The 14,970-nt window shown below is 50.0% G+C and overlaps 1 protein-coding gene across 1 annotated transcript in view; it reads right to left on the reverse strand.

Annotated features, from left to right (window-relative positions):
* Nucleotides 1-14,970, reverse strand: part of Trappc10 (trafficking protein particle complex 10) — a 58,778-nt gene that overhangs the window by 3,568 nt on the left and 40,240 nt on the right. The window contains exons 14-21 of the mRNA XM_021174541.1: nt 13,657-14,171; nt 12,657-12,798; nt 11,234-11,392; nt 10,424-10,653; nt 8,852-8,952; nt 7,553-7,679; nt 6,121-6,291; nt 3,164-3,341 (exon numbers count right to left, since the gene is read on the reverse strand). Coding sequence (XP_021030200.1) covers nt 3,164-3,341; nt 6,121-6,291; nt 7,553-7,679; nt 8,852-8,952; nt 10,424-10,653; nt 11,234-11,392; nt 12,657-12,798; nt 13,657-14,171 — 1,623 coding nt within the window. The remainder of the gene's footprint in view (nt 1-3,163; nt 3,342-6,120; nt 6,292-7,552; nt 7,680-8,851; nt 8,953-10,423; nt 10,654-11,233; nt 11,393-12,656; nt 12,799-13,656; nt 14,172-14,970) is intronic.

A 14,970-nucleotide genomic window follows, 5' to 3' on the forward strand; every position in this document is an offset into this window, starting at 1 on the left:
GTGAGCCACCATGTGGTTGCTGGGATTTGAACTCTGGACCTTCGGAAGAGCAGTCGGGTGCTCTTACCCACTGAGCCATCTCACCAGCCCCCACGCTCACTATCTTATTCCTCACATTCCTCAGCAGCACGCACTTGCTGGGAATTGACAGCTGGATGTAAGAATGACCTCCAAAGAGCAGCCAAAGTTGCCTACTGTTCAGTTCACCCCCAAAGATGCTTTTCTTTTCTTTTTTGGGGGGTGGGGGGAGGAGATGTATGCCATGGAGCACAAGTGGACATCAGAGTTCTCTCCTCCCATCATGCAGGTCTCAGGGATCAAATATAGGTTGACTCACGTTGACTGGACAGTCAGAGGTGGCATACACCCAGCCTTCCCTACTGTGCAGTCTCAAATGAGGACAGGAGCTTGCACTGGCTGTGCCAACAGCCACCAGGCAGCAGTCTTCAAAAGCCACCACAGTCAAAGGCACTAGGGTCAGGCATTTCTCTTGGTATAATTGCACAGAACCACAGACTCGGGCTGTCTGCCTCACCCTGACTCTTGCCAGGCTCTGAACCATCCCCCTTTCTGTGGTACTGTCACTTGAGACTTGTCACTTGTTTCATCTTCAGAGGAGGAGTAAAGACATTCAGCCGAAACACTGTGTATAACCAGAGTCTTAACAGAACCAGTCAGCAGCTAAAGACACAGAGCTACAGCAGCCTGGCGCTTCACGCTTTTCACATGCTCAGCTGCAGAATGGCAGCTCTGAGCAGAAGTGCATAAGGCATTCTGCACTGTGTGCTGAACTGAGCCATCTCCGCAAGGCTCAGTTCTTTAGCCAATGACTGGCAAACTATGTTAATCTGTGCTAGAGGATGTTTTTTGAAAATCAACCACATGAGGCTGCCATGTCATGTCAGACAGGAACCTAGGACAAGGCAGAGACCTCACACCTGTCATCCCAGAACTTCGAAGGCTGAGGCAAGAGAACTTCCATGAGTTCTAGACCAGCCTGGGCTACAGAGAGAAATCCTGTCTTGGTCCCCCTTACCACCACCCCCATAAGCCTCCACCCCACAGTCTTTATCATGACAGATAGAACCTGAGACTTTTTAAGCAAGAATTGGAGTTTGTGAAGCTTGTATTTGCCCCTGTGCTTGGCAGTCCCAGTGCCTGCTGTGCAGGCAATGCTCAGATGTGGATTCTGATGCTTTGAAATCAAACATGTCTAGAACTGGAAGATGTGCAGACTTGGGAAGTCATGCTTCTAACTGACCAACTCATGGAGCTGCAAAATGACACCTGGCCAAACAGTCCCTCAAAACAAGACAGATGGAAGGACTGCAGGACATGAGCACCTTCAATCTCTAAGCAGGAGTAGTCTCTAAAAGCTTCCTCATGCACTTCAGCTAGTACACTGCTTCTCCTCAGAGTGAGTACAGACAAGACATGGGAATCCGGTTACCTCTGACTAAGCTAGACAGCAAAGGGATGAAAGACCCCAGAACGTCAGGTGTACAGTGTCTTTCCACTTGAGAACAGAATTATTTTTCATGAACAATATCATGTTCTATACTTACTGTACTGTTTTATTGATTTATTGTATACATGTGTGATGGTTTGTATATGCTTGGCCCAGGGTGTAGCATTAATAGAAGGTATGGCCTTATTGGAGTGGGTGTGTCACTGTCGATGTGGGCTTTAAGACCCTACTCCTAGCTGGCTAAAAGTCAGTGTTGTGCTAGCAGCCTTCAGATGAAAATGTAGAACTCGTAGCTCCTCCTGCACCATGCCTGCCTGGACAGTGCCATGTTCCCACCTTGATGATACTGGACTGAACCTCTGAATCTGTAAGTCAGCCCAATTAAATGTTGTCTTATAAGAGTTGCCTTGGTCACAGTGTCTGTTCAAAGCAGTAAAACCCTACCTAAGACACCGTGCATAATGATGTACCATGTGAGTCATGCACACGTCAGCTCTCTCCTTCCAGAGGGTGTCAGGGCTGGACTTGGCTGTTAGGCTTTATGCAGCAAACTTGCTTTTACTTGCTGAGCCATCTGCAGCCCTGTTTTACTTCATGTGTGCATGTATGTATGCAGACGTGGAGGTCAGAGGTCAGCTCTGGCCCTCATTCCTCAGGCACCACCTACCCTGCTCTGAGACATGGTCTCTCACAGGCACAGATCTTGCTAAACAGACTAGCCTAGCTGGCAAGCAAGCACCAGGGATCTGCCTGCCTTTGCCTTACAGCATTAGGGTTATGGGAGGAGTCACCACATCCAGTTTGTTTGTTTTTAAGACAGGGTTTCTCTGTGTAGTAGTTCTGGTTGCCCTAGAACTCACTCTGTAGACCAGAGAACTGCCTCTGAGTGCTGGGATTAAAGATTTGTTCCAGCACTGCCTGGCTACACTCAGCTTTTAACATAGGGTCTGGAAACTGAACTCAGGTCCTCATGCCTGCACTTACTGACCGAGCCACTTCTCCAACTCTGTTCTTGAAAGAGAATCTCAAGTAGTCCAGCCTGACCTAGAATTCACTTTGTAACTGAAGCTGGCCTTAAACTCCTGATTCCTCTGTACCTACTTCCCATGTGCCGACACACCTAGTCCACTGGTGTTCTGTTAAAAAAGCCTCTTTAAATTAGTATTAATGTGTGCAGGTGTATGCATGCCATGGCCTGCATGTGGAAGTCATAGTATGTTTGGGGACTGGTCCTCTCTTTCCACTGTGGGCTTCAGGGTCAAGTGTAGGCCACCAAGCAGGTGTTTCGTGGTAGGAGCTTTCGCCTACTGTGCCATCCTGCTGGCCCCACTGTTGTTTTAAACATAAAAAATATTTGGTTCATCAGTCATATTTAGTCATATTTTGGGAACTGCAGGGCCTGTGAAGAGTAGGAGAAGACAGTATGTGGTCAGAGGCATCAGCTGTTGGGAGCATGATGCTAGCTTTAGGCTGATGGTTGGACTCTGCACCCTACACAGCTGGGCAGATGCATCAGTGGCCCTGAGTCCCCAGGCTGCTGCAGAGTGCTTGCTGGGATGCACTGTGATAACAGCTGTGCTTAGTGAGCGAGGACTGTGCTGGATCGGGAACCTATCAGGCAAACACTCTCCGAGGATGCTGCACTTCACTGAAGACTGTGGAGCGTCACAGCATCAGGAAGAGCTTGAGTCCTACCTTCATACATAAGTTTTGTGGAAAAATAGTCCTCAGATTCCACGAGTGCTTCATCCTTGTCCACATCCAGGAGGTCGGCGAGCCGTGTGATAGACACCTCCAAGGAGCAGAGTGAGCCTGTCTTACAGTACTCAGCTCCTGAAGCAGGCAGGATCTCAGCTCTCACACTGTACAGTGTCTGCAAGGAGGGACAGAAAAGATAAGGGACAGCTTACCTGAGTGGCCAGAAGAAAGGGTGTGGAGGCAGGGCAGAGCTACATGGCCACAGAACCACCTTGGCAGCTAGTTCTAAGAGACGCAAGCCCAACTCCATACATTTACATTGTTGTTGAGAGGAGAGTGATGTGTGCACATGCCATGGCGTGTGCGTGCGTGTGTGAGCTGGTTCCCTCCTTCCACCTTCACAGCTTCCAGGGATCAACAGCACATTACCAGGCTTTTGCCATAAACACTTTTATGCATACAGCCACCTCACCAGCCCCTTAGGCGTCTTTTAAGTTATCCGTATTTTCGAACATGGAGGCATGGACACGGAATAACCTTCCATGTGTCTCCCTCACATCAAGATCATTAATATTGGTGTCCTCTGCTTGGTCTAAGTCTCCAGTAGGATTTCTAAATCTGCCTAGGATATTCTGAAGAAAATTCCAGACAGCCTGCCATTTCACCTCTCATGTTATAGTACTAAAAACTAGACATTTTCTTGCCAAAATACACCACCATTACCAAAACTAGTAAAACGAACACAAAGTCCTGGGTATCATCCAACTCTGTCCGTAAGCCCTTCCTCCACATCAGCCTCATTCCCAATGGCCTTTCACACAGTCCAGCATTTTATCACCACCCAGCACGAACCAAGAATGCCAACCCGCCTGCTGGCAGTGGCATGGGCGAGAGGCTCACACTACTGAGTTCCAGTTCAGAAGCCAGGTGCTCTTCACCTGTATGTATCTCAATAGAAAACAATGCATTGCTAATCAAAGGAGATATCCGAGATCTATAATTGTGTTCTTCTCAAGACTCATGAAAAGACGACAACGTCTCTGTCCTCAGACAGCCTTGGTAATGACTTTCCTATCAAGCACTCAATTAAGTCTGCTCAGAGAAAGGCAAATGCCCACAATCTGATGGGCTCGTCTCCTGCTTTCTCATTATGGGGCACAGGGATGCTGGAGGTCACTGAGTAGCCTATTCCCACAGCTGCCTCTGGGGTGTTCATCCTGCTCCAAGCATTGGTGGGATGCACTAGGTAGACTGACTGTGAGCCTAGCAAAGGATGGACTTCCTAAAGGTTCAAAGGTGCCATCCATCAATAGTGGCAGTGAGCTTCATCTCAAGTCATTCTCTCTAATGCTGTCTGGAGAAAATCCAATGGCCGCAGGAAGGGCTGGTCCCTGACATGTGTGGGCACCAGCTCTCCCATTGGACACTCCAAGTATGAGTAGAATCAGGTCTTTTCAGTGAAAAACAAGCAGGCATGGCCAGCTGACATCAAACCTTTCTGTGGTGTGGTCTCCTGATGAGTCACAGGACAGAACGGCTCATAAAACAGAAATACAAGCATCAAGACTCTCAAGCTCTTGGAAAGCTTTCTGACTCTTAGATCCAAGACCAGAGAGTCAAGTGGCCAAAGGAGAAAAGCTAGATTCCATCAAGAGTACAAACTTCTGTATTTCCCTGGCCATCAAGACAGCAAATGCCAACTAAACAGGGGCAAATGTTTATAAAGTATACACAACTAGGGACAGATACTTGAGACTCACTTAAACCCTAATAATGAAAAGGCAAACCACTCCATGTAAGTGGACAAAGGATTCAAGCCAGCATCATCTCTCCAGCCACCTGTAACCACAAAGCTACATACTACCCTAGTCTCTAGGGGATCCCCTGCACTGCCTGCGAGATGGTGACACACATCTGCAAACACTGGGACAACCATAACTAAGGAAGCAGTGGCTTCAGTGGCTGTGAGTGTGGAACCAGGGTCCCAGGAGAGATCCTGGTCCATCAGTTTCTCAAAGCCTGCCCAGTTACACTAGGCCCCCACTCCGCCTGGGGTACTCATTCAAGAGAAGCAGATCTGTGTCCTGTGTGTCCACATAAGTCCTAAGTAGATCCCCTAGCATCAGATTCATAGTAGCCCATTGTCAACATGGAAGATTCTGGCCACTGATATAGACGAAGGGTATGTGGTCCATCTGAGGTAGAACAGCCTGCAAGTAAAGCAAGAAGTCCTGCCACATGCTTCCACATGGATGAGCCCTGAGGATACTGCTAAAGGAAGAATGCTAGTCACATGACCAGCTGGGGAATGCTGAGAAATGTAAACCCTCCGGCACAACAATGGGATATTTAACTCTGTGGCTAATACACAGAATTGAAAACATGGGCTTCAAAACAATTAGTCTGACGTGGTTTAGAGAGAGGTAGAAAAAAGGAAGGGATGGTGTCAAATCCATAATCAGCACCACCTTCCCCAAGACGCGCCTGCCAATTCCTAGCTGCAACCTCATAGTTCTGCCCAGAACACGGTCCAGGGACCAAACCCAAGCAGGCCTGTGTGTCCAGCTCACAGTCATTCAGAGCAGCACACTCAATCTTAAACAAGAAGCAGATTATGAGAAAGGGACAACTTTCTCCTGTACATTGCCTGTTTTGTATTTGAAGGCAGTGCCTGGAAGCAGGCACTCAGGAGAGATGAAATGGCTTTAACGTGTGCCCCCAGATTGCTAAGAAGACAGAGGACAGGGTCTAAGTCATGGATTGTAAGCATTGCCAGGAGTAGGTGCACCCCAGGAAGGACACAGTATCACAAACAGGACAGGCTGACTCAGCTGCTCCGAGGTCACAACCTTTCTTGAGCTATTGAAAGAATCCACCAGGACCTCAGCAGTATCAAGAACATGAAGTGCCTTGTGCTTCCATCCCACGCCTCATTTCCCAGTAACATTACATACAAAAAAGTTCTCCACGTGGAACTCGTAAGTGTAGGGCTTCAAGGACACGGTCAGCTGCTCTTCAGAAGCTGGGGAGAACCCCACAGAGAACTGGCAGTGCAGAGGAGGGGGCGGCTCCTGTGTCCACGTCAGCTCCCAGACAAAGAACACGGACTGCTTGCTGTGGATAAGCTGTAAGAGAAGCACGGCTTTGGTCACAGTGCTCAGAGCCTTAAAGAGCAAAGGGGCATGTGTCAGGCAGAGTCTGCTGTGAGCCTGTGGGTTCCTATGGCTAAGCAGCAACTACCACTGCCCCATTCCTGCCTGCCTGGCCTGGCACAGACCTGGTAAAAGGAGTCTGCTTTCTGACTGTATCAGAGGTCATGAAAAGTCACTTCAGGATCATTATTAGGACATATCAAACTCCCTACATGGCTCTGTAATGGGAGATGACACTGTTGCAGCTGGACCAATGGCACTGCCTGGAGGTGAGCTAGTGATTGAGGAAGGAGGTCACTGGGATATGAAAAGAACATTGCTCCCCACTCCACTTCCTCCCCCTCTCTCCTCATTCACTCTCTGGCTCTCATAAGGTAATGGCAATAGCAGCTCTGCTCTACTGTGCGCTCCCCCCGCGATGTGCAGCCTCTGCACAAGCCCAGAAGTGACCATGGACTAAAGGGAACCTCTGGAACCAGGGGCAAAGAACCTTTCCTTCCTTTCAGGTGATTTCTCTCAGACACTGTCACAGTGCAGAAGGTTAGCACAACCATCACCTTATGCATCCATGTCAATCATTTCCTAGTAACATAAAATAACTTAGGAACAAGTCTAGCCAGACACATGGCCTAAACACTAGAGTCTACATCTACAGGATCCGGGACAGGCTCAGCAATAATCTAACAATGGCCAAATAAGTATTAGTGGGAAAGTCTGAAAGACTGGAGCTGCAGTCACCACCAGGAATCCTCTGAGCAACACTCAGCAACACTTACAACAAAAGAACACATACGGAAAATGCCAGGGAGTGGGGCCCACACAAGAGCTTCTCAAAGCAACACAGTGCGGAGGCCTTCCCCACAGCAGCACAGGGTGACAGACGGCATGTGTCAGGACCACACTGTCTCAGGGTGACGGCATGCACACAAGTAAGAGATCCCACACAAGCCTGAGTTTATGTAAGTCACACATGGGGCAGGGCAAGCTCAAGGCTTATATCTAAGATGACAAAGGCATTCCTGTGCCACGTGCTGCCCCTCAGCCTTCTAAGCCCACCCATTCCACACGTGAACTATGCAGGCAGGCAAATGACCGGGTGCAGCTCTGACCCAGGCCCTCCTGGGTGACCAGAAACTCATCCAATCAGCAGCAGGATCTGCTCAGCATCAGCCAGTCACTCTGGTCTCCTTCCCTGACCTGCTGAGAATCTGGTGCTCAGAGCAGAGACAGTTACCTGCTGGGACTGTGTGTTCAGAGGTGCCAGCCTCAGGTCAGTAGCATGACCCTTGTCTTCCAGATTACTGTCTGACAGCTCAAAGTCCAGTTCTGACAGGTTCTGGACACAGACTTGCACGTATTTTCTAAAACACAGAGACAAAGTGGTCACTCCCACACTCAGCACTCTTACCCCGTGCCCAAGATGATTATCTCAATGAGGTGAACTGACGTGGAAGACCCATCCTAAGCACAGTGGGGTCACTCCATGGGCTGGCACCCCAGGGTGGATGAGAAGGCAAAGCAAGCGGAGCACTAACATTTGCCTCTCTCCTTCCTGACTGTGGGTGTAGTCTGAGCGGCTGAACCCTGCCGCAACCCACCTCCCCACTATGCTGGACTGGCCCCCCAGGACTCTGAGCCCTCACAAACCCTTCCTTAGGTTGCTTTTGTCACAGCAACAAGACAAGGAACCAATACAGACACTTTCTTAGCTGCTCTAACAAAGCTGCCCGGGATCCTTTAGAGATCATGGAGGTTTTCAACCTTTGCATGTAATGTTTTCCTGCTCTGACTGATAAAGAAAAAAATGTACTGCTAGTATAACATTTCATCCTCACAACCAAGTCCACGGGAGAGAGACTATTACAGGAAGATGGAAGAGTCAGGGTGCCTGCCGGTGTTGTCACTTGAAGCAGGAAGAGCAGTAGCCCTGACATCTCTGCACTCTGCAGTAGGTCTGACGATGCCCCTAGAGCAGAAGTGCTCAGCTAGGTGGCCTGGCTGTTCCCAGGTGACATCAGCATACCTGGGGCACCCAGGCTGTGGTGTTGGTGTAGTGACATCACCCAGAGGCACCAATGAGCACTCTGTAGAGCATGGAGCAGCCTATCTAGCCAAGAAGCACCAGACCCCAAATATTAGTGTTTTAAACTCTCTACCTGGAGGCAGCTAGCAGTGACCGAGGGTGCAGCGACAGAGAACTAGCGACATAGACCTATGGGGATGCACTGGGCAGCCCAGAATGGAACTTCTTATAGAAGTTGATCAACTGGAGTGTGCCAATACCTCGGTCTCTTAAAACAGAGATGACAGGTAGAAAGGGACTGGTGATCAGTTGAAGATCCGATCTGAACTTCACCTAAAACTTTACCCTGACATGTCAGCTGTGACACAGAGGAAACTGGGAACATGGCCTGGGTATCCAGGACACAGGGAGCTACTCTAGCAATGCGTAAAACCCTAGTGACACACAGGGACAAGCTATGCACTGGTCCATCCCAGAGAAGAAGCAGAGCTAGCCTCCCCCATTCCTTACCGGGTTCCAGCAGAGAGCAGAGAGTGCTCGGTCCTGAAGGGCACACTGAATGTCAGTGCAATGACAGTGGAGTAGATAGACCACGGGCAATCAATGGACACCTGCAGAGAAACAGGGACACCTCTAACCCACTGGCCACAGCACAACCCTGTCACCATCCAGCCAGGGCACAGTGGCTTCTCTCTGGTTCACCATCACTATCCTGAGAGGAAATTCTATTAAACATATTCTCACATAGACAGGTGACAAACAAGGAACCAACAAGGAATGAAGACAGAATTGGACGCCATGACAGAACAGCAGCTCAGCTCCCAGCACATGCACTCTGACAGGAGAAAAGCCAGAGCAGCCGTGCCTTGTCCACAGGGGCCACGATGCCAAACGCACCAAGTATTCCAAGGCTGTAAGCAACCAGAAGCACTGGAAAGCAAGCAGTCACCCAATTCCTTCACTCTCCTGACAGAGCCTAGGTAAAGGCCAACCAAAGTGGGATATGGTGTGGACAAAGACTCACTCCCTGGGGGCAGGAGAGGAGCAGGTCTTGAGTTTGTTTTTATTCTCCCACAGAGCAGACCACCCTACTGGGTGCAAACCACATCTGCCACTGAAAGAGACATCATCTTTACTCCCTGTATTCTCTGCACAGCACACAAGAGAAATCTTAATTACTTTTGAGACCGTGTAGTGGTTTGCATAAGCATGGACGGCCATAGCTCATGTATGAATACTTGGCCCCTAGCTGATGGAACTGTCAGGGAAGGATTAGGTGTGGCCCTCCTGAGGAGGTATGTCACTGGATCAGTCTTTGAGGTTTTAAAAGCCCACCAATACTAGCTAGCTCTCTCTGTTTCATGCTTGTAGATCAAGCATGTAAGCCCTTAGCTACTGTTCTAGTGCCATGCCTGCCTGCATGTTGCCATGCTCCCCACCATGATAGTCATAGACTCTGACCCTCTGAACCACAAGCCACAAGCAAATGCTTTCTTCTACAAGCTGTCTGGGTCATAGGGCTTTATCACAGCAACCGACTGGAAGACTGGAGAGGCAAATCTCTTCTACAGAGATTGAGTTTAAAGTGACTCCTGGCTGAGGCCTACCCTACTGTTCCTGTACCCATACTGGATAATGTGGGAGGCTTAAAGGGACCTCAGAACTGGAACCTAAGTCACAGGAGGTGGACACACCTGACAATACTCCATGAGCTGGTTTCACATGCACCTGTAACCTGAGTAACCATATCTCTGAGATATGAGTCAACAGATGCCAGCCCCAGGCCCTACCTCAATGGAGCTGATCCTGGATGAGTTGACCCGGGGTTGGTGTGACATAACTCCTGCAGCCTTGATATAGGATGCATGGATCTACCCTCCCTCCCAGTGTCACAGTGACACCACTCTAGCTACAGTGAAGTCAGAGTCTCCTTGTCTTCTATGGTGGCTGCGGCCCTGATGATTGCACACGAGAGAACAGACATGAGAGAACAGGAGGACAGGAAACAGATTCCATGCTCCTCCGACCCAGACAGGCAGAGGCTACTACCTAAACACACAACCCAAGACCTTCTCTCTCTACCTTGTGATCTGTGGTGACCATGCAATGGCCAGCTCTCTGAGAATCCTTCTGCTTCCTGTGGAGCTCTGGTGTCCCCGGAATACTGGTGTCCCCGCCAGATGCTGGAGCTGAAGGTAAAGACAGAACCTCCAGCTCAAACTCGATCACGTGGTACGCAGGTGCAGTGGGAAGACCGATGCTTGTGACCTTGTCAGAGGACTGGATCCGGAGCAGGGCCGTGGAGCACTCTTCTGTGGGAGACAGAAAGTCACCTTGGACACAGCTTCTTGCCTTGTTCCCGGTCAGCAGAGATGCTGCCAAGAGTTTTTGCTGTCCTAAGTACATGAATGAGGGCAGTGCTAGGGGAGAGGCAGGAAAATCCAAGAACCAAGATGGGGCTCCACAGGAGGCTGACAGGCCAGACACAGCTCAAAGTGCCGACATGTACGGGCAGTCCCACATGCCTGCATGTTCTATCCCACTGCAGACCAACATCTGCCCCAAGGAAAAAGAAGATGAGGGGTAGGGCGTGGGACCTAAAAGGGTCATCTGCTTTTGCTCTTTGATGGTGGCTGAAGAGGATGAACCTAGAAAAGCACTCCTGTGGAACATGATCTAGCTGTGACCTGTACTACTTAGCAAGGGTGGCAGCACTTGGCACCTAATGAACACACCATGCTTAGTGACATCCCTAAACGTATGCCATGCTCCAGCCACTTACTAACCTCAGAGGACAAGATAAGATGTCAGACAAGTGTCAGGGCAGTGACGCCTGGTCCTCCCTCCATCCTGGAAGTGTGTGATAAATGTGGCCAGCTCAGCCTGCCTTACCTCTTGAGTTGGAGTAGACCACGGCTCTGTTCTCTGCCTGACACAAGATGAGCATGGCTTCCACGTTGCTGAGCTGGAGGCTGTCTCCGTTTTTTACTGTGTAATGGCCAGTAGTGACAGTAAACTTGACTTTCTGAGGGATGCCAGCCAAAAGGCTATCTAAATGAAACAAGACAGCAATTACTACCTCTTTACAACAGAGAGCATTCATGGGAGCCATGGAGAAGTGATCCGCTTTCCTTTCTTTACTGCAGAGGTTGTTAGTCCTGGGTACCATTTCCTCTCAGTGTGGCCACAGCACCCAGCAGGACCTCACTGAGAACAAAGGACACTGTGGCCCTGTGGGAGGGGAATATCACCTGGGCTGGCAGAGTAAGATTATGGTGTTCATAAATTATCAAGTCAGACAGGAGGCTCTGGGACAGAGTAAGGAAGTGGGCAGTGGAGCTGCTCCAGAGAATGTCAGGGCAAGGGGACAGGTGAGAGTCCAGAGACAAGAGGGAAAGGCAGGAAGAGGAGGCAAGGCCATGGGAGGGAGGGGAACGACGACTAGGGCTTCCTAAGAGCAGAGCTCAGGCTGTCCCTAATACACCCCCATGCAAGAGCCCCTGGAGACAGACTGCTGAGCCTGATACCCAAGAGCATCTTCTGGTGGCCCTGATAGAAGCTGCAAAATAAAGTAGAGTGAACTGAGGAAATTTAACTGGAAAAAAGTTTTCCTTTCTGTGTTTTTCATTTTGTTTTAAATGAAAGAAGTTTATTGTGGCTCACAGCTAAAATCAAGGATCTATAGCTAGTGATGGCCTCCTGAGGCAGCCAGGGCCTTGCATGGAAAGACAAGGAGTGTGTGTGGTTCGTGTGTGCACTTGTGTGTCTGGATGTGCACCAGGAAACTGTAGTCCTTCATATGTTTCTGAATGGAAGAAGACAGCAGATAAAGGTGTTCCTAGTCTAAGACCTTCCCCCTCTCGTGTTCCAGAACACGACACATGGATGCAGTCACTTGTGAATGTTTGCTCCTTCTACTTTGAAAGCTTACCAGCAGGACAGAAACTCTGGGTTTCTTAGGGCCATGCTGTGGAGTCAAGCCCACTCAGAACTTCAAAGATGAAGCCTGATCAGACTGTGAACTACGCTGTGCGATGCCACCCAAAGGAAGCAGTCACACAAGTCCCCTGCAGAATGCCTTTGTGTCTTACTTTCAGATACTCCATGGTAGCTAAGCATGGTGGCTAGCAATCACAGGACAATGAACATCTCCACGCACAGATCTGCAGCCAGTGACTCCCAGACTTTTTCCACTACCCTTTCTTGGCATCCCCTGTAGGTAGACAGCAGAGGAGCAAGGTGCTGTGCAAAGTGGTACACGAGACTCTCCCTCACACCCTCTGTGGCTTCCTGTGTGGCTGCAGGCCCCACTCACCAGCCAGTGGTTCCACGTGCAGCTGAGGCTCCTGAGAGTACACATCATACTGTACAATGGGGTGGATGTGTGCCAGGACAAACCACACAGGGCCCACCGAGGCCCGAAGCTGCCGCAGCGTGTATGTTCCAGGTTCTTTGGCCTGGGGTAAAACAAGGTACTTAGAAAGATGACACTTCATATGTTACAAGTACTGAAGGTAAAGGCAGGCTGTCCTCTCACTCAAATGCTACCCGTCTTTCCTGCATCCCTGTCCATGTATCACGCCTACATCTAGCTGCTCCAAGACACTGCTGGCTCTCAGGGCCTTTCTGAGCAACTGATGCTTATGGCTCAGCTTTAGCCTCCAGGGCGGTAGATTCAGGGTAAGGACCTGTATGTGGTGCACTTCTCAGCAGATACTGAGTAAGGCATTCAGTTGGTACAAGGCCCATCAGGGCAAGACCATATCCATGTGGGGCACAAACGTCTTCCTCAGACCCTGAGCTCTCATGAGGTGAAAGGAACAGGGTATGCACCATCTGAGCAACATGCACAGGGCTGACACCCACACAGCCACCAGTGGGAAAGCTTACACAGCAGGTCACCTTCACAACCTCCTCACACACACAGGAGCCAGACAAAAAAACCCAACAACAGCCAGTTAAAAAGCTAACTGAAAGTCCAAACAGAGATCTTCATAAAACCTTCATTCACTAGCGGGGGATGGTGGCTCATGCCTGTAGAGAGGCTGAGGCAGGAAGACTGCCAGGAGCTTGAGGCTACTCTAGGCTATACAGTGAATCCCAGGCCAACCTGGGCTACAGTGTAAGAGCCTGTTTTAAAATAAAAACAAAACCTAAGCTTCATTCAAAACTTATCAACAGCCAAACTACTGTGTAGAAAAGATGTAAAAAGTTGTATCTTCTCTAAAAGCAGCAGAGGCCTCACAGCACTCGCTGGCTCCCTCCCCATCACCACCAACTGAGGGCCTTGCCCTGAGCCCAGCCCAGCCCCATACCTGGGTCTTGAAGGCTATCTTGTTGGCGCCTGGCTGCAGGGTCACACTGTTGCACCTCAGCATGTGGGCCCCATCCTCCAGGGCCAACCCTGAGGGCGGCTCTAGAGAAGAGCCACTCTCCTGCCTCCTTAGAAGCATGTGGACATTCCTACAGATAATGCCTGTGGTGTTCAATGAGTTATCAGAGGGGCTTCTCTCCAACATCTCCGACAACTCCAGGGCGGGCAGGCTGTTCTGAGATGCAGGGAACAGTGAGGCCTCAGCTGGGAAGGTGATGATTCCATTGGAAGTCTTGTGCTTGGTCAGCCACTCGGCTGTCTTCCGGTAGTTGTTTTTTTCGATGCTGAAGTGGACATTGACAGCAATCTGGTCCACGTGCACAGGGATGGGCATCTGGCTGCATACCGTTATCTCCACAGTCAGGACACCACCCGCATGGACCACAGCATTGGGAGGGTCAAAATGGAGATCCTTCAGCCTTGCAAATGAGTGCATGGGCAGTACCACCTTGTGACCTGCAAACATACACCATGTCCCACACTTGAACCACATCTCCTGCTGGCACTGGGAGGCAGTGTACTGCCAGCTCAGGGACACAGGACAGAGTGCAAACCCCCCAACCTCCCACACTCCTTCCATCATAACAGCAGACTAAACAAAGGTTTCTACAACTCTAGGAATGAGCAAATTAACAGCAGTAAAGATTTGCACAGCTGCTCTGGCAACTTTAGGAGGAGCCGCCCCTCAATTTCAAAACAAGACTGCTCAGCAGTCCGACTCCTAGGGTCCTCCACAAGGGACCCAAGTAACCTCTTAAGCAACTTTTAGAAACTCTCCAGTAAAGAAGCCAAGTGCTCCACTGTGCCCCTGAAAGTTAGTCCTGGCATTTGCCAGTCTATGGAGATAGCAGAAAGACAGCTGCCCACAGTGGGCACTCTACAGACATGGAGATGGGTGAGAACCCAGTGTTCTCTACACCGTCCTGTGTCTTCCTTTCTACAAAGGCCTTGGCTGAATCTAGGAATGGTACAGTGCTGCGGAACCACTGAATAGTCCTGATGACCTAAAGGGTGGCTGGGGGGGGGGGGCGTCACAGAGGAAGTGTGCTTAGCAGGGAAGCTGAGGCTGTCACTATGGCTGTGGCTGAGCTGAGCCCATTTAAAAACTAACCAACTAACTGACCAACCGACTGACCGACCGACCAACCGAAGTCTGCCCATAAATTAAAGCAGACTTGCCACAAGTGACCTAAGAAACGGACAAATGCTTTCAGAACTCCTACTCACACAGAGGGGCCAAGGAGCAGGAGGGAAA

Source organism: Mus caroli, chromosome 10 (assembly GCF_900094665.2).
Source record: "Mus caroli chromosome 10, CAROLI_EIJ_v1.1, whole genome shotgun sequence".
In the NCBI taxonomy this organism is placed as follows: domain Eukaryota; kingdom Metazoa; phylum Chordata; class Mammalia; order Rodentia; family Muridae; genus Mus; species Mus caroli.